Source organism: Salvelinus namaycush, chromosome 32, assembly GCF_016432855.1.
Source record: "Salvelinus namaycush isolate Seneca chromosome 32, SaNama_1.0, whole genome shotgun sequence".
NCBI classification, from domain to species: domain Eukaryota; kingdom Metazoa; phylum Chordata; class Actinopteri; order Salmoniformes; family Salmonidae; genus Salvelinus; species Salvelinus namaycush.
Genome location: NC_052338.1, coordinates 21,232,858 through 21,258,461, shown reverse-complemented (window position 1 = coordinate 21,258,461; position 25,604 = coordinate 21,232,858). Strand labels below are relative to the sequence as shown.

At 40.9% G+C, this 25,604-nt stretch overlaps 3 protein-coding genes across 5 annotated transcripts; 1 reads left to right on the top strand and 2 right to left on the bottom strand.

The window, feature by feature from the left end:
* Positions 1-536: 536 nt before the first annotated feature.
* Positions 537-11,288, bottom strand: LOC120026929 (succinate dehydrogenase [ubiquinone] flavoprotein subunit, mitochondrial-like). Its single transcript, XM_038971701.1, has 15 exons — positions 11,179-11,288; positions 8,436-8,513; positions 8,077-8,238; positions 6,279-6,422; positions 4,920-5,084; positions 4,582-4,730; positions 4,252-4,376; positions 3,701-3,869; positions 2,954-3,149; positions 2,532-2,706; positions 2,270-2,388; positions 1,993-2,104; positions 1,703-1,833; positions 1,300-1,413; positions 537-1,097 (listed from the first exon to the last, which is right to left on the bottom strand). Exons 1-15 carry the CDS (start codon positions 11,236-11,238, stop codon positions 1,011-1,013), a joined length of 1,986 nt encoding a protein of 661 aa, XP_038827629.1. The 5' UTR covers positions 11,239-11,288; the 3' UTR covers positions 537-1,010.
* Positions 11,289-11,454: 166 nt separating this feature from the next.
* On the top strand, positions 11,455-13,446 carry ccdc127b (coiled-coil domain containing 127b). The gene is made up of 3 exons (XM_038971702.1): positions 11,455-11,555; positions 11,999-12,130; positions 12,485-13,446. Exons 2-3 carry the CDS (start codon positions 12,004-12,006, stop codon positions 13,168-13,170), a joined length of 813 nt encoding a protein of 270 aa, XP_038827630.1. The 5' UTR covers positions 11,455-11,555; positions 11,999-12,003; the 3' UTR covers positions 13,171-13,446.
* Positions 13,447-17,252: 3,806 nt separating this feature from the next.
* On the bottom strand, positions 17,253-22,875 carry LOC120027481. 3 transcript variants are annotated; one of them, XM_038972428.1, is made up of 9 exons: positions 22,744-22,875; positions 22,536-22,664; positions 22,097-22,249; positions 21,789-21,968; positions 18,976-19,083; positions 18,685-18,834; positions 18,412-18,579; positions 18,128-18,289; positions 17,253-17,926 (listed from the first exon to the last, which is right to left on the bottom strand). In XM_038972428.1, the coding sequence occupies exons 1-9, from the start codon at positions 22,760-22,762 to the stop codon at positions 17,841-17,843; spliced, it is 1,155 nt and encodes a 384-aa protein (XP_038828356.1). In that variant the 5' UTR covers positions 22,763-22,875; the 3' UTR covers positions 17,253-17,840. The 3 variants fall into 3 exon arrangements, with proteins under 3 accessions (XP_038828356.1, XP_038828358.1, XP_038828357.1); XM_038972429.1 differs by having other exon boundaries at positions 17,863-17,977; XM_038972430.1 differs by lacking the exon at positions 18,976-19,083.
* Positions 22,876-25,604: the final 2,729 nt, after the last annotated feature.

Genomic DNA, 25,604 nt, shown 5'->3' with positions numbered 1-25,604 from the left:
TTGCCTATAGCGTTCTACCCTAAACTTTTTAAAATTTCAACGGGGTAATGTCAGAGTTGTAATGTCCCAAGGAACCCAGATAGCAAGGACCCTGTATTTGTTGCAGCAGTCCGTTTTTTCACCCCTGGTCATATAGTTTTAAAACACTAATGTGGACCAGGACTAGCCACTGTAGCATGGTAGTGGAAAATGGTATTTCATAAAGTACACGTGTTTTTTCCCCCACCTTCTTGCCATTAAATTGTGTTGAGGAAATTGACACCTTTGCAGCCTGAATGGAGAATGTTTTATGAACCGGTCCACACCAGTGTATAGCCGGTTGCATACCATTCCCCCTTCCAAAAAAAGTTAATCTCAATGCCTTCATTTTAAAATACACAAGTCAAAGTTTCTAAACCATCGTTATTTTCTGTAATCAAAGACATCTTCTAATTACAGGGTGCTGGTACTTCCTCCAGCGACTTTGATTATTGTATTTCAGATGGAACATTGACATAGTATTTGGAAGATCTGACATACTACACAGACAGGAGGGATTGAGTTATTTCAGCATCTTTATTCAAGATAAATCCTACAAAACAGGAAGCACGCAAGCTGAACAGAACTTGACATACAGATTAGAAATGTGTTTTTCCTTAACCAAGGATAGCTACTGAGTGAAGAAATTGAGTATTGTATTGTCGATATCTAAAAAATGGGGGTTAATTTTTTTCAAACCGTGACTTAATTTTTTTGACAGATTTCTACAATCATTCAATATTTAAATATGAAATACGTATTTATTTGCCAAAAAGAACAATAGCAAATGTGTTAGAAGTTTAAAATACACACAAAACACTCAAGTTTGCACAATTTACAGTACGGTTTATTATCGAAAATATCAAATATTCCACTTATAGTATTTATTAGCAGCAATATGAGAATCCTGTTGAAACTTCATAAAGGATAACTGCAAAAGCATAAATTCTGATCATAAATAAGAGTTGAGTCAGCATCAGATAGTTATGAGTTTAGTAGGAACGGATGGCGGGAGGGATAGCAGCACAGTCCTCTGCATCAAGCGAGTTATCAATAACCGGTCTGTATTTCAGAGTTACCTATAACAGAAGCACAAAAAGGGAGAGATGGGTTAGTGATAGCAAATTAAAATTGGCAAGCACAGACTCTGCTATTATTGTGTTGTTAAGAATTAAAGAAGGTTACAATTAATCCTGTCATTCATATCTAGAAAAATTAAATTAGGAAAATCTGTAAAACACAATCATTAGGCATTGGACTTGGTTTTGTGAGCGTACTTACCTTTCCCGTCTTAGGATCCACAGTGGACATGGTATGTTTCCTCCAGTGCGCTTCAATGGGCTTCCTCACCTGTCCCGCCAGAGGCTTGGCATAGTCAAGCTCATCCATACGGTCCTGCAATGGTACATAGGAATCTTTCAGAATGAAACATCAGTCTACAGACTGGTCCAACTACTACTGGAGAGAGCTCCTATAGTTTATGGTGGATGTTTGTGTGATGACAAAAGCAGTGTCTGTTCATATGCATTACTTTCAGCTCCAAAAAAACCATGTCAAAATCGAGGCCCCTACCATGAAACAAAATGGAACCGTATGCATACGAGCAATATCGCTTTGCCAGACAACAAATTGTCATTGCAGGCCAGGCTAGTATAGGAGTGGTTTCTGTCTCTTCAGTTCTTACCTTGAAGTCCTCTCTGGAGTGGGCTCCCCTGCTCTCCTGGCGCTGCTCGGCAGAGTTGATGGTCTGCACAGCGTTCAGCATGAGGTTCTGCAGCTCCAGGGTCTCCACCAGGTCAGTGTTCCACACAATACCTAAGGGGAGGAGACAGAGGGAACTTTAACACTGCTTCAGAACATAATCACTGTTGCAATCAAGCCCAGCAATGGGACAACAAAGACCTTCTGCCCTTGCGAGATGGGGCAATTGAAAGACAATTCATATCACATCAGCAGAGGGAATGAGATGCTGACCTCTGTCAAAGGTCTTGATGTCGTCCAGGGTCTGGTAGACGGCATCCATCTTGTCACATCCCTCCTTCAGGACCTTGCCGGTACGGAACACAGCGGCGTGGTTCTGCATGGTCTGATGACAGAGAGAGGAACAAAGGTTTAGCAAAGAAGTGATGGTACTGTACAAGTATTTAACGCTCATTACCAGTAGATTTGATGATCATCCAAGGTAAATTCCTAATATGGATGTGCTGCATATCAGTTCCATTCCCCCCACAATTTTTTTTTTCATCCATACCTTCTGCATGTTCAGTCTGATCTCGGAGGTCCTCATGCTGCCGTCAGCAAACCTCAACTTGTCCAGGTTGGCCACAGACTCCTCTCCTGCGTTGGGCTTCAGGGGGGAGAGCTTCTCTCCTGCAGAAACACCACATTGCCAGGATTGTCTAACTATTTTTCCAAGGGAGCCTTGGCCTGGCCATTACATTAAAAAGTTGTGGGACAATGCATTAATGTATGTGCTTTTGTCTTGACATACAGGTAAAGAAGAGAATTGGTACCTGGATTGCAGATGTCAGCAATTGTGTGGGCGCAGGCACGTCCAAACACCACCAGATCCAGCAGGGAGTTGGCTCCCAGGCGGTTGGCACCATGGACACTGGCACAGGCAGCCTCACCACAGGCAAACAGCCCTGGCACCACCTTGTCACCCTCCTCGGGCGTGTAGGTGATGACCTGTGGAGAACAGGACAGTAAATCATAAAATGATCTGCGGTACAGCAGACATATTACATCACAGCTGACAATATATATATCATATGATAAGATCGTTTGATTACATTAAACCTAAGAGAGGTCCAGTTTAAAGACTCACTACATCTGTCTCATTAGATTTGCTTACCTATATTAGGGTTATTTCATAGGACTTTTAAGACAATATGCAAATGTATTACATTTCTTTTCAACGGATGCTGCTAGTTACCTGTCCCTTGTAGTTGGTGGGGATTCCTCCCATGTTGTAGTGGACGGTGGGCAGGACGGGGATGGGCTCTTTGGTGACATCCACGCCGGCGAAGACCATGGCGGTCTCAGAGATGCCTGGCAGGCGGGTGGCCAGCTGCTGTGGAGGGAGATGGTGCAGCTGCAGGTACGCATGGTCCTTCTCTGGGCCACATCCCCTAGGAACACACAGATAAAAGTCTGTTAGCATGACAGTTGTCTTTCACACCTGAAACCCTTAGCAAGGTGGAAACATCTCAATTGGAATTTGTGGGTAGATTCCATGTGAATTCCATTTCCTGTCATTCAGCAGGTAGCCTAGCGGTTAAGAGTAAGAGTGATGGACCAGTAACCAAAAGATTGCTGGTTCGAATCATTGAGCAGACTAGGTGACAAATCTGTCGATGTGCCCTTGAGAAAGGCACTCAACCCTAATTGCTCCTGTAAGTCGCTCTGGATAAGAGCATCTGCTAAATGACTAAAATTTAACATTCTTGATCTGCTAAATGACTAAAATGTAACATTATTGAGGTCGATTTTAGTTTACCAAAGCATGAAGATGGATTCTAGATTGACCATCTATTTGACACTTTGTTTTAAAAATTTGCATGCCAAAATTAAATCAATAATCTGACATCGATAGAGCATGCAGTATCACATCAGTTATCCAGCATCATCACAATACTTCTATGGGTGCTCAGGGAAGGCAGAGCCTTGGTGGTGATCTTACCTGCCCTCTCGGATCTCGATGGTAATGGAGCGGGACACGACGTCTCTGGAGGCCAGGTCCTTGGCGTTGGGGGCGTATCGTTCCATGAAGCGCTCGCCCTCACTGTTGATGAGGATTCCTCCCTCACCACGGCACCCCTCTGTGATCAGACAGCCGGCTCCATAGATACCTAGAGGGATTACGTTACGTCATATGTTATATGAAGCCAGCACTGAGTGCACCGATGGACTTCACTTAACTCCCAATGATATTTATACTATGATTATGTATCCACAGTATGTAAACAGACATGTCTGCCAGCCCTCTGACTTCTATGGCCATGTGATTTAATTGTCACCAACGATACTAGCCATTGTCACCAACGATGTCATGAAACACACATGATAATTCGCAGTTACCTTCAGACTAAGGACAGAAACACTTTCGAGGTTACATTTCTAATGGATAGGCCTATTCTGAGTGTTTATCAACTCTTCTCAAATAAATGTTTATTTCATGTTATTAAGTTCACTCCCTAGCAGACAGGCCTCTATTGCCAATCTAACACTGACCTGTGGGGTGGAACTGGACAAACTCCAGGTCTTGGCAGGGCAGGCCTGCACGGGTCACCATGGCATTACCGTCTCCTGTGCTGGTGTGGGCTGACGTGCAGCTGAAGTAGGTACGGCCATAACCACTGCAGATTGAGCAGAGTGGCAGGAGTAAGACTCAGGGCAAAATATGAGAACTTTACATCGTCATCAAGGAGGCACCTACTGCTCAGGGTGAGGATGTTAAAAAGTTAAAATTACAACTGGTATAACAGGTAAGACAAAGCTCCCAGATTACTTGAAACAAGTCTTCTAACTGTAAACTTATTCACTATAGAAACATCTACATACCCTGTGGCAATGACTGTGTTCTTGGACCTGAAGCGGTGGATGGATCCATCCTCCATACACAGAGCAATTACTCCTTTACACTCTCCTTCCTCCATCAGCAGGTCCAGGGCAAAGTACTCCACAAAGTAGCTGGTGTCATACCTCAGAGACTAAATAGGTGAGAAGCGTAGAAGAGTGATAGATGAGTGAATCCAGCAAAAACAGGACAGAACATGAGATTCTAAAAGCAGAGTTTGTCAGTAAAATGGGATTGAGGAACAGCGGAGAAAGGGTATGGAAATTTAGCGCGATTGCAAGTGGTGGATTATGGAATTTTGAGTCAAGACATTGTGACGTACCCGTCCGTAGAGTGTGTGCAGAAGGGAGTGGCCGGTTCTGTCAGCTACGCAGCAGCACCGGTGGGCCTGGCCTCCCTTGCCAAACTTCAGACTCTGGCCACCAAAAGCCCTCTGGTAGATCTTGCCATCCTCGGTACGGCTGAAGGGCATGCCAAAGTTCTCTAGCTGGGGACATCAAGAAGACCTGTTAAATCACTGGCACACCAGCTTTCAGTTATTTTCACAACAGGAAGCTAGAAATAGTAAGTTAGCCAAGAAATAATACATGAATGTTTTCATTTTATCAGCACTTGTTTTGATGTTGTGCCAATCCTTTCTGATTGGGAGGGGGGGGTTCAACTTAATCCCAAAATAATGATAGGCTACATAATTACACTAATACACTTGCACTTTAGCCAATTATTTAATTACACAGAATGTATTAAATCAAATTGTTTGAGTCTACGTAAAGGCACCTACACAACATTGCAGAGAAGAATAAGGGCATTGAAAGGGCACTTTCACTTGTTTTGGTACATCAGAAGGGCTGAAAGAGGACAGGACACAGCATTAATTCATTAATATGACAAGTCGGAGGGGCCGTTGAATTCTGCTGCAGTGCTTTTAAAGCTGCAATATGTAGAGCAACCCAACCAAATTCACATAGAAATGTGAGTTATAGACCTGTCACTAATTGAAAGCAAGCGTAAGAAGCAGTAGATCTGTTCTATGTACACTATTTATAAGTCTATGCTTCCTATTCTAAAAACTTTAGTTATTGCATCTTTTACATCCGGTTCTCTATACCAGCTTCAAACAGCTGAAAATACAATATTTTTGGATATTGAAAAGATATTTCCCAGCGGTTTAGATGGTACAATGATTTTTCCCAAACTGAAGGCCAACTTAAAATTTTTGCAACCAGGAAATGGCGGAGCAATTTCTGCATATTGCACCTTTAAGCATGGGACTTTTGCTTACACTACCACTAGCATGTATTTTTACATTACATTTTTGTCATTTAGCAGATGCTCTTGTCCAGAGCGACTTAGAGGAGCAATCAGGGTAAAGTACCTTACTCAAGGACACATACACATTTTTCACGTAGTTGGCTCAGGGATTCAAACCAGCAAACCTCTGGTTACTGGCCCAACGCTCTTAAAACCACTTCTTAATTAACCACCTGCTGCCCCACGCTTGCCACATTCCCCTACTGGCCCCATCTACCAACTCCCCTTTCAAGAGGCTCGTTACCTTTCCATACATTCGTTTTTACACAAAGAACCATCAGCGGCATAGTTTAATTTAAGTTAGTGAATATCCTGCTTTACTATTTTGTTTTCTTTGACATATCTAAAAAGCTGTGTGTGTGTGTTTCACCTCCACAACGGCATGTGGGGCCTGCTCTGTCATGTAGTGTATGGCGTCCTGGTCTCCCAGCCAATCAGATCCCTTCACTGTGTCGTAGAAATGCCACCTCCAATCATCTCCCTCCATGTTTCCAAGAGCTGCGTTGATCCCGCCCTAAATGCAAAAACAACTGTTCAGGACTTGAACTATGGACTTTTTTTGTAGATATTGCATGGATGTAGGTCTAATACAAGTGTAAAACATTAAGTTGGCTAATAAAGCCACTGCATTGGGATATGGTTAATTCATTGTGAATTTAAAATGGCATTGCTGCCTTCTGTGTATAATGCAAACAGAGTTGATGAGACTTGTTATCATGCAACACAGGACTTTAAAAACTTAAACTTCTTGGGGATAGGTGTCCCGCCAACGGGACAGTTGTAAATCATGCAGCGCCTTGTCACAATCGCACATTTTAGAGTAACAACAAATGTCGGTACATATAAGTGTCTTATATCAGCTGAAAGCTTAAATTCTTGTTAATATAACTGCACTGTCCAATTTACAGTAGCTATTACTGCGGGGGAAAAATGCCATGCTATTGTTTGAGAGCTCCTAACAACAAAACACTTTTTTCACCGCGATAGGTTTTATAAATTCACCTCTGAAGGTGAAATGTGTTATTACATTCTGAAATCTTGCTCTGATTTGTCATCCAAAGGGTCCCAGAGATAACATTAAGTGTCGTTTCGTTAGATAAAATAATTTTTCATATCATATTTCAAGGTCCATATAGCATGCACGATCGATTTTGTATTTCCACTCGTTCAATTTGCAAAGAAAGGAATCTTTGAAAATCTAACCCTAAACGTTGTTTCAACCAGTCAAATCATGTTCGTATTTTTCCTCAGATCCTAGAACATAACCAGACTTCACTATATCATTATGGGTGTAGTATATCCTATAGGACACCAAATTGGGTCAGAGAGCGACCCCTTCATGGCACACCGATGATGCGGGCGGTCTTCACTTGATCGACTGTAACTTTGTCAAATAAGCACCAATCCCGGTCAAACAAAGCTAGCTAGATAGCCAATGAGCTAGGCTTTACAGGAGTATCGGGAAACCCTGTATGTCGCAAAATGTAGCTGCTAACCTTGTGCGACAGTAAGCCTTTTCCTTTTGGACAAAAATTATAAGAATATGGAGAGTTATGAAGTTATGAAAACTGGGTGTTTTGCAAATGTTGAACTTATTATATGGCTACAAATACTGGAAAAGCTAAGTCAAAGTCCAAGTATACAGACTTGATGATATTCTTGCAGAAAAATGTAAATGTCTCCTTCACGACTTGCCCAAATGTACCTGGATGACTTCACACTAAATGTCATGTAGTTTGCTCATACTTCAAGTTAATTGTCTGAAAATTTGCACATAAACTGCTGCCATCTTATGGACACCATCGGAATTACAGAGTGATGGCTAAATGTGGGACCTTTGTTGCATTTCAAAGATGGTGGTAGAAAAAAAAGTATATATATATATATTTGTATTTTCTTCTACCAGATCTATTGTGTTATATTCTCCTACATTCAATTCACATTTCCACAACTTCAAAGTGTTCCCATTCAAATGGTACCAAGAATATGCATATCGTTGTTTCAGGGCCTGAGCTATAGGCAGTTAGTTTTGGGTATGTCAATTTAGGCTAAAATAAAATTAAAAAAGGGGGCTATCCCTAAGAAGTTTTTAAGGGGACAATCTGGGATATTTCCTGCTGTTACATGGTCATTTCCCATTGAATCTTGTAGAATATAACTTCATATACCTGTGCAGCCACCGTGTGCGACCTGGTGGGGAACAGCTTTGTGACACAAGCTGTGTTGAAGCCAGCCTCAGACAGGCCAAAAGCAGCACGTAGTCCTGCCCCACCGGCACCCACAACCACGGCATCAAACTCATGGTCTACCACGGGGTACTGTGTGGAGATCTGTAGAGACCAGCAAAAACACAAGCACAAAACATTAACATTTCAGTATTTTCTCTAGCTAGAGTTGTATAATAGAAATTGTCTCTACAAGCACTGAGACAAATTAAATGAATCTAAAAGACAATATATTTTGTGCAAACCTATTGAATCCATTCATACAGTAATGTCAAAGATGAACATGGAGTATGCAGACTTACGCCATCTGACACTTTAGCCTTGTTCTTCCCGTAGATGGAGAAGTGGAGCTTCCTGGAGCTCTGGGATACTGTCTGAAGCTAAATGGAGACAGAATATAGAACATAGACATATATCATAGGCTATGCATGGCTATTGATGAATGTTCTCAATTGCAAGAACTAGACTTATCCACAAAATGTCAAGTCAATTTATGACTTGTCTGTGGGCCTCTAACATTAGTGTAGTTTGCTCAATGTTTTAAAATAGTGAAAACACAGCCAGCTGATGGTTACATAATTAATTAAGGTGAGACTGCTGCAGCAACATGTACCCTAACACGGAACCCAAACCGGCTGCACGCGTGCGCCATCGTGCATAAATTGATTTTGTCCCCCTACACCAAAATGCAGGTTAAAATATCAAAACAAACTCTGAACTAATTACATTAATTTGGGGACAGGTCAAAAAGCATTCAACATTTATGGCAATTTAGCTAGCTAGCTTGCTAGCTAATTTGTCCTATTTAGCTAGCTTGCTGTTGCTAGCTCATTTGTCCTGGGATATAAACATTAGGTTGTTATTTTACCTGAAATGCACAAGGTCCTCTACTCTGACAATTAATCCACACATAAAACGGTCAACCGAATCATTTCTAGTCATCTCTCCTCCTTCCAAGCTTTTTCATCCAACCCTTGCGCACCGAGCAGTGTGGTCTGCCTATAACACCTTGATTACACCGCTCAAGTCGCAAAATAAATTTAGTAATCTATGTTATTCAATTATTGCACCCACACTGCTCACGCAGGTCAACGAGCATCTGTGTTGTCAAGGGCTAAAATAGAAGTAATTCCTATTTCTGACACAGATCGCGCTGCAAGTCCTGCCTCTCCCATCTCCTCATTGGTTTATAGAAGCAGGTACCCACGTGGGTGATTGAAAGACTAACTTTGTTGCCGGTCGTCTTGGTAATACTATGAAAGTTTAGATGCCAATCACCATATAAATCAAAAGATGAAAAAGCCTGGAAGGAGGAGAGATGACTAGAAAAGATTCGGTTGACCATTTTATGTGTGGATTAATTGGCGGAGTAGAGGACCTTGTTATTTTACCTGAAATGCACAACTCAATGTTTATATCCCAGGACAAATTAGCTAGCAACAGCAAGCTAGCTAAATAGGACAAATTAGCTAGCAAGTGCAAGCTAGCTAGCTAAATTGCCATACATGTTTAGTGCTTTTCGACCTGTCCCCAAATTAATGTAATAGGTTCAGAGTTTGTTTTGATATTTTAACCTGCTGTCGTGATCGCGTTTGGTGTGGGGGGACAAAATAAATGTATGTACGATGGCGCACGCGCGCAGCCGGTTTGGGTTCCGTGTAATTGTGTTAAAAATAATTTCACAACATGCATAAGTGCTTAGCAGCATCCCAACCAATATTTCTGATAGGAGAGATACACGTGTGGGTGTATAAAGTGTTAAACATTTACATATTTTGCGAGAAAGATTGATTTTAAATCATAACTAGGTAAATGCTCTCTAGAAACATATTTTCTCTCACTTCCTCCAATATAAACAAATAACTTCCCTGCTTATTTATTCAGCAAACATCCTCAAAACACACCCAGTCCCAAATTCAGGAGAAGGGTGCAAAGCAGCCCGCATTTCAGCATCTCGAGGAACCCATCTTCATACTTTTTGTTGGTACATTTTTAAGCTATAACTCCGGTCCATTGGCGGGAAGCAGGGGCGCTCCAGTACAGTCGATGGCTGTAATGCACCATAATGTTGGGTGCCAACCGTCAATAAACCCCACAGAGCCGGGCGGAAAACGGTAACTAGTGTCTTTCGCCCCTGCCCGTCGAGTACTGTTATACCGCAGTTCTGTTAACGATGGCGAGGGAAGGTGTTTGGCAGGCGGGAACGAAAGACACTGTGCTAGCTTATGTAGCAAGTCATAAGGATGGCTCTGGTACACAGCAGTCGGGGGCGAAAAACCTCAGATAAGTATTATTTCCCTTTTGACCCACATCCAAAGGCGTCACACAAGCATGACGATGTTGTACTCGTTCATGCAGGAACCAATGGGGTGCTCGGGGGGGAACGCCCCAAATTCCGGGCTGCAGTTGCACACTATTACAATTAAGAGCTGGCCAACTCCAGCTAGCTAACATAAGCTATCAAAGTAACCAATTTGCCTTAGTCTCAACATCCCGTCTTGAAACACAGCACACATTCAAAAGAAAGGTAGCCGAGAGACATTATTTGTCATCAAACATAAATCAATGACTGACAGACAACACAAACCAACTCATCACAGATTCAGCCAACACTGGGAACTAGCCTACTGCTTGGTCAGCCACATCGTTAACAGCTTCTTAGCTAACATGCCTTGGTTGACCTTCAATGCACTGATGTTAATGGCTACTGCAAGGTTTAATTCACTCGTCATACACGAGCAATACAAATTATATTTATTAAGCTATTCGTCAGAATCGAATTGCCATGGATATTTATTATGAAAACTATTTAAGCTGTGACAAATTAAGCTAGCTCCCAGTATTGCATAGCAAATTCTAGTTAGGTAACTAGCTACGAAACTCCGTCTATGGTGAGATATCATTGACCAGCTGATGTTACAAAACAGGGTGTGTTAAAGTTAAATTCTCTGCGAATACCAGCTCATATGAACACATTCATGAGTCCAAAAGATAAATTAGTTCATAGCGATATTCTATAGAAACAGTTTATCTCCAAATACTTACCGCCTTAGCTGACAGGATCTTTTTGGTGAGGACACAGGAGGCAGTGCACACCGCGGCCATGATGGGTGCTCACTTCGTCTGGGGAAATCAACGTCCCCAAACTGCTCCGACACGTGCCGGAGCATACCATCTCAAAAGGAAAATAAATAGTCCTCGTTTATATATTTATTAAATCATCAAGTACGTTAACTTTCTATATTACTGTTTTGATATTTCACAACTCATAATTCGGGTTACGTCATTATATTGACAATATCTAAATTGACTCAAATGTAACTCCCCTCTGCAAAGTTTAGTTGGGAAATTACGCTATGTTTAACCCGGAAGAGAGACGAATGCAGTTCGATTGAAGAGACATTATCATTCTTGAACAGAAGGTATCTGCAATATTACTTAAGCCATGCTTTCCTTTTGGTAGCTAACACTTTCTGCAGGTTATGGATCAGGTCCTATTAACTAAGTTGGTTTGAACGGAACTGAATTCAGAATGCATCGATCCAAGATCAGTAAATAAAGCTAGTTAGCTAACAAACTAGCTCTGATTCAAGCTTATGAAAAACTCCAGTTTGACAGTCAACCATCGAGCCATTTCTGTCAACTTGTAGTTCATGTAGATAGTAAGTAGGAACAGTAGAAACGCACCCTTCAGAATCATGACGAATATGGTCATTTGTAATACCCCATATTTAAATGCTTTTGCGTCAATAAATCATTTATTGGTTGTGTTTTCACCAGTGCAGTTTACCCCAGATTGTGAGCAGTTCATGCACATTATTAATATGCAGAGATGTCACTCATTCAATTTATGCTACCTCTGCAGGCCAGATGAACAACCTGAATGACCCCCAGGAATGGAACATCAGGCCAGAGCAGAGAGGGGGTGGTGGGGGCAACGATGGGAACAAGTGGAACTATGCCCTACTGGTGCCCATGATCGGTCTCGCTGCCTTCCGTAAGTACTGTATTACACAAGTTGCCTGCTCAAGACTTCAGAAGCACAGAGCAGGTTGCCTGTTATGACTAGACATAATAACAATGTTACTGACTGCATTACTGGGCAATCAGAGGGCCACTGTGCTCAGTTTACATACATCAATTTTAGGCCAGTGAAAATGTACTGTATTGTTGATGTCTTACCATATGCATTAACTCTCAATGCACATCCTGAAATCCAAGATTGGCATGTCTGATGACAAACTTTCCTTACTTTCATTTGGTAAGATAAGGTCTGAGTAAGTGGCAACATTGTGCATCCACAACTTGTAAGGCACAGGTAGATAGCAAGCTAAATGCAAACATCTTTCAGGGTGGATATGGTCCAGAGAGTCACAGAGGGAAGTGTTGGAGGTGAAAGAAAAGTTTGACAAGAGCATGCAGGCCATCCGTGATGACATGGAGCTGAAGTACAAGGACACGCTGAGAGAGAACCGACGGGAGACGGTCCACCTGGAGCTGGAACTGGAGAAGGAGAAGAACCGCGTGCAGGGCTACCGCCAGGCCATAGCCTCCCAGAGCCAGCAGCTGATGGAGGATCGCAGGAGGCTTAGCCAGGAGCGGGAGGCCCTGACTGGGGAGAAGATCCGACTGCTGCAGGCTGGCGGAGCTGGGGCCCTCCTCCACACGGCTCTGGAGAGGGAGAGCGAGTGGCACCGGGGAGCCATAGCCGCTCTGAGGGAGGTGGAGGAGGGTCTGGTGGAGAGGCAGGGGGCCTTCTGCAGCATCCTGGTGCCCCGGGAGAAGAGGCTGGAAATGGAGAAGGACTTGCTGGTCAGAGCTGTCAGAGAACGGGCTCTCGCCCAGCTGGATATGGAGGCCGGCCTCAAGGACATCTTTAAAAATGACCGCCACTGTGCACAGTACCTGAACACTGACAAGCGCAAGAACGGTAGTCTCATGTGGATCTACCTCAGATACTGGCAGCTGCAGGTCACACTACAGAAACACAGGAGAGCAGAGGCCACGTTGTTGGGAACACAGTCTAGCAATCTATGATATCGCTGGGATTATGAGCCAAAGTGATATTTATTAATGATGTGTAATATGTTCTATGAGGAAGGACAAGCATTTGAAATGAGTACAGAAAATTATTGTTGATAATCTAAAAATGTGTATCTGAAAGACAAAGTAAAAATAAAAACTGTAAACAATATGGTTAACCCTGTAAAGCACTTATTGAACCTAAAATGTTATTTGCATGACCAATATCCTAATCATAGAATCCTATAGTGTTTTATTTTTTATTAAACTAAATGTTTCCATCATACAGTACATCTCATCTCAAACCTGTGTTTGTGGGGTATGCAAATAAAGTACCGCACTGGCACTGTGTATATCAGTTGTCATGACGCTAGCCCTTTCAATGAATCGGCTAGCAGAGATGTGAACAACCCCCTACTGTGAGGGTCACAGTAGAACAAAGGAACTCTCCCGCCAAATACTCCTAATTAAACATAGTTCCTAATTTAGAGAAAGTGGAAACGGTTGGTGGAGGAGCCAGCTAAGACCCGGTCCGTTTTGTTTCATGTTTGTGATCTAATGAAAGACAATACAGGCACGTTACCCTAACTCTGTTTATACAGGTTCTTCAGTTGAAGCTTGCATCTGAATGTTGGATAAAATGTTTGACGAAGTAGAAGAATACTTTTGAAAAGATAATGTGATTTAGTCTTCTAAAATGAAAAGTGTTTGTTTTATGGTAATGTGTGCCCAGTCAGTGGCCCCGCCCAAGTGAGTAGAAATTGGTTGGAAATAATGAACCAACCCCTTTTCCACTCTAGAATAAAAGCCCCCGTGACGAAAAATCACCTGTTTAAAAAGGGCTAATTCTAATTTCAACTCTACAGGCCAGAAAACGTGAGAGCTTGCTCCACACGTGAAATGGTATGAACTCTGAAATATTGATCACTCAAGAAGAAGTGAGTCCAAGATTACAGCCTAACAGACTGCAAAGGTAGCAAATCTAGTAAGAACATTGACCGATGCAGAAAATCACAACATCTCACTCTAAGACGACCCGGAAGAATCTACAAGAACAATGGCGACCTAACGAGCGATCGTTAGTGGCATATGTATTTATGTGAGAATAGCTTCCCATGTCCGATAGAGACCCATTCCTTAGTCTTCCTTCCAACCCCCCCACACTCTGAATCTATCGTGTTATAACCAAACTGTTTTTGTTTAGTCCATTGGGGACGGTATTTACTGTATAATGTATATTCTGTAATTGCTTAATTAGTTAGTAAATAAATAATTCAGCCAATTTGTGTATGTATCATTCATAGTAAAGGCTGGGTTCGTACGACGTTCAGATGAGACTGATATTAGGTCAAGAATAATTAATGACTGATTGACTGCTATTGATATAAAATATCTAGGGATCTTTAAGAGTGGATTTGGGAGATAGTCGCTCTATATAAACTAACTCTTCCGTGGTGCTCCAGGTTATTAACGAGTTAATTGTTGCAATTTTTAATTCAATCACGTAATCAAACAAAATAGCTCGTCATCACATTAAAGAAGTCAGAGACACGACACAGTGTATGGATTGAACATTTGCTGGGGAGCTACGTTGAGGAGCAAACAAACTGTTTGAACATGTTTTTATATCGCTTTGATCCTATTTTCACAATTTTGTGATGAATTTTCAAAACTCTTAGTACAAAACTCCAAACTGGTAACACAGCCAGTCTTACATTCAAAAGCTTTCATTGAGCATTCATTTTGTTTGTAGACATCTTTCACCACAGAACAATTGATTTGTGAAATATGAGTTTAACACAAAATAATGATATTCTCAATTTAGTTATTTTAACAACCAGTTACTCCAATAGCAAAAAAATGTAATATACATGTTTCAAAATTGCCTTTGAATATAGTATGCTACAGTACATTACACTGATTTCACATTAGGTAATAAACTTGCACAACCCATTAAAATTGACTGAACATTACATTTCTATCCCATGTGTGATCAAAGGTGTGATCATTGAAGATATCTTTCACAATGTAATCAAATGAAAATAAATGAAAGAAACCATGTTTAGCAGGCACTAGTTTGCATCAAGCCTGTCTGGAGCATTTGGACATAGGTTCTCACAAAAAATTGCAATAAATATCCTCATTGTTCATTCACCTGGGGAAAACCCTTCTGGCATGGCGAATCCACACCTGACATACAATGAGTGTCAGTGGAAGCTGCTGAGGGGAGGACGGCTCATAATAATGGATGGAACGAAGTGATGGAATGTCATGTGTTTGCTGTATTTAATACCATTCCACCCCAGCCATTACCAGGATTCCATTCTCCCCAATTAAGGTGCCACCAACCTCCTGTGCTGAGTACAAAATATTAGGATCACCGTCTCTAGCCATGAAACTGACTAGGTGAATCCAGGTGAAAGCTAAGATCCCTTATTGATGTCAAAAGAATTTTGAAGCCTTGATATCAAATCAAATTTTATTTGTCACATGCACAGAATACAACAAGTGTAGACCTTACTGTGAAATGCTTACTTACAAGCCCTTTAAATCAACAATGCAGTTAAGAAAAATATTTACTAAATAGACTAAAGTAAAAAGAATATGAGCAACAATACAATAACGAGGCTATATACATGGGTACCGATTCTGAGTCGATGTGCGGGGGTACAGGTTAGTCGAGGTAACTGAGGTAATATGTACATGTAGGTAGGGGTAAAGTAATTATGCATGGATAATAGATAATAAACAGCAAGTAGCAGGAGCGTGAAAAAAAAGGGGTGGGGGGGGGTCAATGCAAATAGTCCCAGTAGCCATTTGATTAGCTCTCTTATGGCTTGGGGGGTAGAAGCTATTAAGACAAACTATTGTTTGTACAGATGAACGTGGTACCTTCAGGCATTTGGAAATTGCCAAATTTGGCAAAATCTAGTTATAACTACACATGGTTGATGATATTACTAGTTTATCTAGCGTGTCCTGCATTGCATATAATCGATGCGGTGCGCATTCGCGAAAAAGGACTGTCGTTGCTCCAACTTGTACCTAACCATAAACATCAATGCCTTTCTTAAAATCAATACACAGAAGTATACATTTTTAAACTAGTCCTATAATTCCTATAATAACTACAACCTAAAACTTCTTACCTGGGAATATTGAAGACTCATGTTAAAAGGAACCACCAGCTTTCATATGTTCTCATGTTCTGAGCAAGGAACTTAAACGTTAGCTTTCTTACATGGCACATATTGCACTTACTTTCTTCTCCAACACTTTGTTTTTGCATTATTTAAACCAAATTGAACATGTTTCATTATTTATTTGAGGCTAAATTGATTTTATTGATGTATTATATTAAGTTAAAATAAGTGTTCATTCAGTATTGTTGTAATTGTCATTATTACAAATAATTTTTTTATTTTTTATTATTATGATTATTATTTTTTATATGTATTTTTTTTATTTTTTTATTATTAATATATATATTTTTATTATTAAAAAATTAATCGGCCGATTAATCGTATCGGCTTTTTTTGTCCTCCAATAATCGATATCGGCGTTGAAAAATCATAATCGGTCGGCATCTAATCTGGAGCATAAGCATTTGTGGGTTCAATTACAGGCTCAAAATGGCCTGAAACAAAGACATTTCTTCTGAAGCTCATCAGTCTATTCTTGTTCTGAGAAATGAAGGCTATTCCATGCGAGAAATTGCCAAGAAACTTAAGATCTCGTACAACGCTGTGTACTTCTCCCTTCACAGAACAGCGCTAACTGGCTCTAACCAGAATAGAAAGAGGAGTGGGAGGCCCCGGTGCACAACTGAGCAAGAGGACAAGTACATTAGAGTGTCTAGTTTGAGAAAGACTCCTCAAGTCCTCAACTGGCAGCTTCATTAAATAGTACCCGCAAAACACCAGTCTCAACATCAACAGTGAAGAGGCGACCCCCGGAATGCTGGCCTTCTAGGCAGAGTTGCAAAAAAAAGCCTCTCATTTTACAGATGTCTCAGTTTAGAAGCTGGAATCCTTCGCCGATTTAATATCTCCCATTAAAGTGAAGGTGTGTTTTTTGTTAATGACTAAGACAAATGGGAAACTTCTGTTCTTTAATTAAAATTGTGAAAACAATTAATGAATAATTTTTTTATAATGTAATATCACACAATTGAATGGCAATCCATTACATGCGTGGACTGTAACAAGCACATCTACAGTTTCAGTGTTTGAAAATGAATAGTACTGCTCCCTATTTGATGGTACATACCAGTCAAAATAAATGGAGTACCTGACTCCCCCCTATTAATCACAAAAATGTACTCTAATTCATTAAGCTGGAGACCCATAATTGGCAACAATTAAAAATAATCAGGCCTATTGTTGAATGAGTCAACTTTTGCATGGCCATAAATATACTATAAAACATGCTACCACGAGCATCCATGTGGTAAACATGATACAAAAATAAATAAGTTATAAAAACACAAATTAAAAAATGAAAATAGTTATCCCAAATCACCTAATAGTTAGACAACACACATTTCTTTTCACCATAAAACAGTCAACTCAAGCAAGAAAAAAAGTGGTTGTGTCAGTAACTATTGTGCCATCTTCAACAAGTTTGTTACTGAATGCTGTCGTCCTAAAATGAAGTACTATTCCGGTATCTATACTAGTCCATAATCATGACTCTGGGTTTCCAACCATCTTTATCAAAGGTTCATCGTCAGAGCAGTCTTGTGACCGATTTCTCTTCTCTGCCATAGCTTCTGTTGAAGAATGAGGGGGATTCGTGACCATCTTTCACAAGAGTTAATCCTCTTCCAAATAAATACACAAAAAACCTATGAGTACTGCATAATAGGTAGACACTGACAGATTTCAATGTGATTTATCAAAGAGTGAAGCTCTCGACTATGTCAAAGATAATCTAAATGGGAAGGGAAATATACAATAAGTGGAATTCTTACCTGCACTTCTTTCGCCAGCATTTCCCACATTGGCTCTATAGTAATCTGCCAAGGCTTCTTTAGTTTCACACCTCTCCAGAATAACCATCAGGGTCTTCATTGATGGATTCCTCACCATCTTCTTAATCAACAGCTCATCATCTAATCTATCATCCAAAGACCCTAAAAAAGCAATACAAATCAACAGTTGCATAACAAGACTCAACCTAACCTAATCTATGCTAGGGTGTATTTTGGATTGTTTTAAATCCATGCTTCGACAAGTGCTGAAAAAGTATTCTCACCTTCACTCGTGCTTTGAACAATGTTGGTGCTCCATCTGTTGACTGCTTTGTTTGTCTTTCCTGGCACACTCTTCTTCGCTGGTGTCGTGGTCTTCTTTACAGCTTTAAGAGGCTTTTTAACTAGGCTAATTAAGGGCTCGTCATCAGAATCAGAATTCCCCTCTTCCTCTGACAATTCAAACAGGATAAAGGAAAAACAGAGACCCATCAAAAAAATGATCTGTCAGCATACTCAGCAATATTTATAAAAATGTGCTCTATAGGATAAATTACCTCTGCTGGTTTTGCCTTTTCTTTGACTACAGTTGTTGCCGTTGGATTCTTTAGCGACACAGCTCTTCAGTATTGTCCTCACAGTGTCTTTAGATGGAGACCTGGTTAGATTAATCAATGGTTCATCATCTGAGCTGTCATCGGAGGATTCTGACCATGTAATCAGAAAACAAGACTATTGGATTAGAATCAATGATACAACTGTCAGACATATTATGCCATAGTGAAAGTATAGAGACAAGAGATGCTGTGTGTTCTCAACTATACTCCTGTTGTGTTTAAGAACTTTACTGGGTGTTTTTCTGGCTGTTGTAGGGAGTGTCTTTGTTCGGGTTTGTGTCTTCAGCTTGTCTACCATCTTGATCAGTGGCACATTATCGGAGCTGTCACCTGATGAGTCTGGTTAAATAGACAATAAGATGAACAGGAAAAGCAAGTTTATTCCCCGCTAAAGCCATTTAGTACATTTCTGTATATGAATCAAATCCAATTTTATTGGTATAATGCGTTGCATACAACAGGTGTAGACTTCACAGTGAAATGCTTACTTACGAGCCCATTCCCAACAATGCAGAGTTAAAAAAGTAAGACAATTATTTACTAAATAAAAGATAAATAAAAGGGTGTCAATGTAAATACTCCGGTTGGCCATTTTATTAACCTAACAGTCTTATGGCATGGGGTAGAAGCTGTTCAGGTGCCTGTTGGTCCAAGACTTGGCACTCCAATACTCATTGCCGTGCGGTAGCAGAGAGAACAGTCTACGACTTGGATGGCTGGAGTCTGACAATTTTTAGAGCCTTCCTCTGACACCCCCTGGTATAGGAAGTCCTGGAAGGCAGGGAGTTCGGTCCCAATGATGTACTGGGCCGTACCCACTACCGTCTGTAGCGCCTTGCGGTCGGATGCCAAGCAGTTGCCACACCAAGCAGTGATGCGGCCAGTTAAAATGCTCTCAATGGTGCAGCTGTATAAGTTTTTGAGGATTTGAGGGCCCATGACAAATCTTTTAAGATCAGCCAGGGGGACAAGGCGTTGTCCATTGTTCTTAGTGATAGGGACACCAAGGGAGCAGAATGAGTGGAATGGTATCAAATACAGTGCCTTCGGAAAGTATTCACACCCTTTGACTTTTTCCACAATTTGTTATGTTATGGATTAAATAAATAAAAAATCCTCAGCAATCTACACACAATACCAAGCGAAAACAAGTTTTTAGCATGTTTTCAATTGTATTACAAAAAATATATATACACCTTATTTCCATTTAGTTTTCAGAACCTTTGCTATGAGACTTGACATTGAGCGCAGGTGCATCCTGTTTCCATTGATCATCCTTGGGATGTTTCTGCAACTTGATTGGAGTCCACCCGGGGTAAATTCAATTGATTGGACATGATTTGGAAAGGCCCACACCTGTCTATATAAGGTCTCACAGTTGACTGCATGTCAGATCAAAAACCAAGCCATGAGGTTGAAGGAATTGTCAGTAGAGCTCAGAGACAGGACTGTGTCGAGGCACAGATCTGGGGAAGGGTACCAAAAAACATCTACAGCATTGAAGGTCCAAGAACACAGTGGCCTCCATCATTCTTAAAATGGAAGAAGTTTTGAACCACCAAGACTCTTCCTAGAGCTGGCCTGCCCGGCCAAACTGAGCAATCGGGGGAGAAGGGCTTTGGTCAGGGAGGTGACCAAGAACCCGATGGTCACTCTGACAGAGCTCCAGAGTTCCTCTGTGGAGATGGTTGTCCTTCTGGAAGGTTCTCCCATCTCTGCCTCACTTCCCCAATCATGTTTTTATGGTTAAGAGTGGCCAGACAGAAGCCACTCCTCAGTAAAACACACATGGCACGCCGCTTGGAGTTTTCCAAAAGGCACCTAAAGATTCTCAGACCATGAGAAACAAGATTCTCTGGTCTGATGAAACCAAGATTTAACTATTTTGCCTGAATGCCAAGTGTCACATCTGGAGGAAACCCAGCACCATCCCTACGGTGAAGCATGCTGGTGGCAGCATCATGTTGTGGGGATGTTTTTCAGTGGCAGGGACAGGGAGACTAGTCAGGATCAAGGCAAAGATGAACGGACCAAAGTACACAGTTATTCTTGATTAAAAACCTGCTCCAGAGTGCTCAGGACCTCAGACTGGGGCGAAAGTTCACCTTCCAACAGGTCAACGACTCGAAGCACACAGCCAAGACAACGCTGGAGTGGCTTTGGGACAAGTCGCTGAATGTCCTTGAGTGGCCCAGCCAGTGCCCGGACTTAAAAATAGCTGTGTCGCAACCCTCCCCATCCAACCTGACAGAGCTTGAGAGGATCTGCAGAGAATGGGAGAAACTTCCGAAATACAGGTGTGCCAAGCTTGTAGCGTCATACCCAAGAGACTCGACACTGTAATCGCTGCCAAAGGCGCGTCAACAAAGTATTGAGTAAAGGGTCTGAATACTTATGTAAATGTAATATTTCCGGGTTTTATTTGTCATTATGGGGTTCTATTGTGTCTATTGTGTGTAGATTGAAGACAAAACAATTTAATCAATTGTAGAATAAGGCTGTAACGTAACAAAATGTGGAATAAGTCAAGGGGTCTGAATACTTTCCGGAGGCACTGTACATCAAACATGTGTTTGATGCCATTCCATTCGCTCCGTTCCGGCCATTATTATGAGCCGTCCTTCCTCAGCAGCTCGTCTGGTAGGATTGCGTCACTGGGCAGGTCTCGGCTGGGTTTTCCTTTTGTAATTTATGACAGTTTGCAAGCCCTACCACATCCGACAAGCCGGTGTAGTAGGATTCAAGCTTAGTCCTGTATTGACACTTTGTCTGTTTGATTGTTCGTCGGAGGGCGTAGCAGGATTTCTTATGTGTCCGGATTAGTGTCCTGCTCCTTGAAAGCGGCAGCTCTAGCCTTTAGCTCAGGGCAGAAGTTGCCTGTAATCCATGGCTTGTGGTTGGGATATGTACGTAAGGACACTGTAGCGACAACGTCGTCGATGCACTTATTAATGAAGCCGGTGACTGATGTGGTAAACTCCTCAATACCTGTCCTGTAGCTTAGAAATATAGCCTTGATACAAGAATTGAGTAACTAGTCTCACCTGTGCATATGTTATGAGTGTTCTGGATGTTATTTCTGCCCTTCACATCGTTCACCTCTCTGGCTGTGTTGAAGGGTCTCTTTTTGAATGGCAATAATGTCTGTTTAGGGAGCTTTTTAACCATCTTTATCAAGGGTTCCTCGTCTGAGCTGTCATAGGAGTGCTCATCCTGGGTTGAACCTATAATTACAACAAAGACCAAACAAATTGATGCCTCCTTCCATTCATCCATTCAGAATAGTAGTAGTGTGTGTGTATTTTACAGTATTCAGGACATACATTTAGAGGAGCTTGAGAGAGGTTCTCACCTGCGATCTTGTTGTTTGTCTTCTGGATGCCATTACCTGTTCCTCTTTTGATATAAGTAGTCCCTTGCCCCTTCGCTTGTACAGTGGCTTTTTTAGGTCTGGGAAGTCTCTCCAACTTGGTCAAGGGTTCATCATCTGAAGTGTCATCTAACCCTAATCACACAAGCAGCAAATATCAACATATTACTCGAAATAAGGTAATTTCCCTTACGAAAAAAGATTGCAGTATAACTGCCGTATGCTGCAAATACTGCATCCAAAATAAGTTTTTGTTACTGCAGTAATTGTGCAGCATAACTGCAGTATATTCTACAATTATTGCGTCCAAAATACCAGTTAACTGCACTTCTACTGCAGTTTGAAAATTGCAATATTTTTTGTAAGGGTTACTTTATTTAATAGGTGTTTATAAAGGTTTTCATTTCACATGTTCTCTCACCTGAATCTTGTCTAGTGATATTCCGGCTTTTTTTACCCTGGGTCTCATTGGGCTGGTGCTTCTTGTTTATTAATGTAATTAAGGGTTCATCATCGGATGATCTTATATTTAAGGACTCTGACGGTACAGCTAAAAAAAACATGTTAGATGTGAACACAAAGAATAAAACCAATATCGGTCATTGTATAGATTCAAGAGGTATATTCACCTGTGCGTATATCCACCATGTTTTCGCCTTGTAATATTATGACAGCTGTTTACGCAAAGGTCTATGTGCGGAGAGACTTTTCCAGGAGTAGAAAAACTGCGAGATAAAATGTCCTTTTGTTTACGATTGCGAGATAGCCCGCTGTCCTTTTTTGATGACGTCATGGTCCAGCGTTTGGTGGGACGTATTCAAAACGCCGATTTTGTTGCAAAAACGTTTCTTAAATATGAAGCAAACAGAACGAAACGGGGAGGGACCTACCTGAATTTGTCCAATAAAAACTATCATTGTACAATAGAAACTCTTTCGACTAATCATTACACCCATGTAGTGTGCAGATAATGAGAATTGATTGCAGTCGACCTTCAGTCTCAATTAAGTAAGGCAGTCGTCATTTAGAGCAGTTTGGCTTATTTATTAAGCTACACGTTTCATGAATGACATGTTCAAACGTGGTAACATCTGACAGAATATGGAGGAACCTGATAGAAAACAAAACAACAAACCCATGTTGTGTTACAAACAAAGTGTGGTAGCCTACCAAAAAAGCCTCAATTACTTGGAGAGAGTAAGAATAGGAGGTAAAAACATGGACATGGACAAGTAAAATACATAATCACGAGTGTTTATTTTCACGGACCATGTAACCAAAATACAGGTATCGGGTCTGTGTGAATGGTTCTCTGCTTTTTTTGCAGGTAAATTCATTAACACTTCCATTAGAAGGGTTAGCTGACAATATCATTAAAACAATGCACACACTTCAATGTGGCAGAAATATGTGTGTTGTTGTGATTCTGGATAGCCAGCAACAATGAGTATGGTTACATGTGTAACCGATGTGAAATGGCTAGCTAGTTAGCGGGGTGCGCGCTAATAACGTTTCAATCGGTAACTTCACTCACTCTGATACCTTGAAGTAGTTGTTCCCCTTGCTCTGCCAGGGCTGCGGCTTTTATGGAGCGATGGGTAACGATGCTTCGAGGGTGGCTATGTGTGCAGAGTGTCCCTGGTTCGAGCCCAGGTAGGGGCGAGGAGAGGAACGGAAGTAGTACTTGCACACAATAATGCGATTATTGTGAATAGACAGATTAGTAGTTAGATTAAAATGTTTACAGGCATTGCACGTTTTAGGAAAAACGATATCGCTAATAATCCTGTTTACATGGACACATCTGAAATCTGGCTACTCTAATAAATGCAGACAATCAAAATAAACGTTATACCACAGCAAGCATGTTATTTTTGTTAAGCATATTTGATTCCGAGTTCGGACATATAAAACTACTAGAACGCATACATTCAGTTGTTCCCAAATCACTTCACTCGCACAGATCAAATACACTGCTGGAACGCCGATTAAGGGGTTTACATGTTCTAATAATTTGAAAGATTGCTCAGAAAACCAGGTGTTTTAATAAGTGCATGTTTACTTTGATTAAGATCAGCAGAGTGAAGTGTCCACTGCATAATCTCCCTACTTCCATAATCAGTTTAATATCGAATTATTACGGTGCATGTAAACGTTCTCACATTCTTTATTTTACTAGGCAAGTCAGTTATGAACAAATTCTTATTTACAATGACGGCCTACCGGGGAACGTTGTTCAGGGGTAGCACAACAGATTTTACCTAGTCAACTCGGGGATTCGTTCCACCAACCATTCGGGTTACTGGCCCAACTCTCTATCCACTAGGCTACCCGCCTAGTGACAAGGAGCTGCAATGTGGAGAATCGTAGGTGGCTCGTTTTATCTTGTTCTTGATACCATGTCTTGTTTTGACGTATATGCTAATATGGCAACAATTCTTTAGCTAGCAAACCAACAACTGTAACGATGTATTTGAGAGACAAGTGCTCATTGTGCAAATGTAGGAATGTTTAAACTGGGTGTTTTTTATATGTATACTTTATATGTTGTCAACAATCTGAGAGAACCTTGTCGGTTTTGTTGCTAAAAAAACATCTCCCTAATTTGAAATGTAAACAGCCCTATGGTTTAACAACCCTAAAAGAGATATACCTGCAAGAAAGTGGTAAATAAGGGGCTGTTTGAAAGGGGGTCATATAAACATTGCCTTATATTTTTGAAAGGTAATATACCACGTATTCTGTCTGAAATGGGTACTGGTATCAGATATACGAAAAAACACACATAAAAAAAGCAGCCATGGTAAATTTGTGGGAATCTGGTCTGTGTATGAAAAGGATATTAAATCCCTTTCATACAGAGACATTAGTCCAACTTACTTGCTAAAACAATGCAAGTACAACCAATACACAACTGTCTTTACACGAACCAGTCACTGATTAAAACCAAATGGACCATCCTTATTTTTAACATTTTTAAATGTATTTTTTATTTCACCTTTATTTAACCAGGTATGCCAGTTGAGAACAAGTTCTCATTTACAACTGCGACCTGGCCAAGATAAAGTAAAGCAGTGCGACAATAAACAACAACACAGTTACACATGGGATAAACAAAAGTACAGTGAATAACACAATAGAAAAATCTATATACAGTGTGTGCGAATGGAGTAAAGATGTAAGGCAATAAATAGGCCATAGTAGCGAAGTAATTACAATTTAGCAAAGTAACACTGGAGTGATAGATGTGCAGATGATGATATGCAAGTAGAAATACTGGTGTGCAAAAGAGCAAAAAAAAGTAAATAAAAACAATATGGAGATGAGGTAGGTAGGTAGTTGGATGGGCCATTTACAGATGGGCTGTGTACAGCTGCAGCGATCAGTAAACTGCTCAGATAGCTGATGCTTAAAGTTAGTGATGGAGATATAAGTCTCCAACTTCAGCGATTTTTGCAATTCGTTCCAGTCATTGGCAGCAGAGAACTGG

Bases quoted from the DNA above. Each gene is read 5' to 3' on its own strand.
- LOC120026929 (XM_038971701.1), bottom strand. From the start codon at position 11,238: ATGGCCGCGGTGTGCACTGCCTCCTGTGTCCTCACCAAAAAGATCCTG. The intron at 1,414-1,702 runs GTAAGAACTGAA...GTACCATTGCAG, and splicing joins ACTCCAGAGAGGACTTCAAG to GACCGTATGGATGAGCTTGA. The intron at 1,098-1,299 runs GTAAGTACGCTC...CTTCTGTTATAG, and splicing joins TGGATCCTAAGACGGGAAAG to GTAACTCTGAAATACAGACC.
- ccdc127b (XM_038971702.1), top strand. From the start codon at position 12,004: ATGAACAACCTGAATGACCCCCAGGAATGGAACATCAGGCCAGAGCAG. The intron at 12,131-12,484 runs GTAAGTACTGTA...AACATCTTTCAG, and splicing joins GATCGGTCTCGCTGCCTTCC to GGTGGATATGGTCCAGAGAG.
- LOC120027481 (XM_038972428.1), bottom strand. The intron at 18,835-18,975 runs GTAAAGTTCTTA...TTACATGGTCAG, and splicing joins AACAGCCAGAAAAACACCCA to AATCCTCCGATGACAGCTCA. The intron at 18,290-18,411 runs GTGAGAATACTT...TTGCTTTTTTAG, and splicing joins TGTTCAAAGCACGAGTGAAG to GGTCTTTGGATGATAGATTA.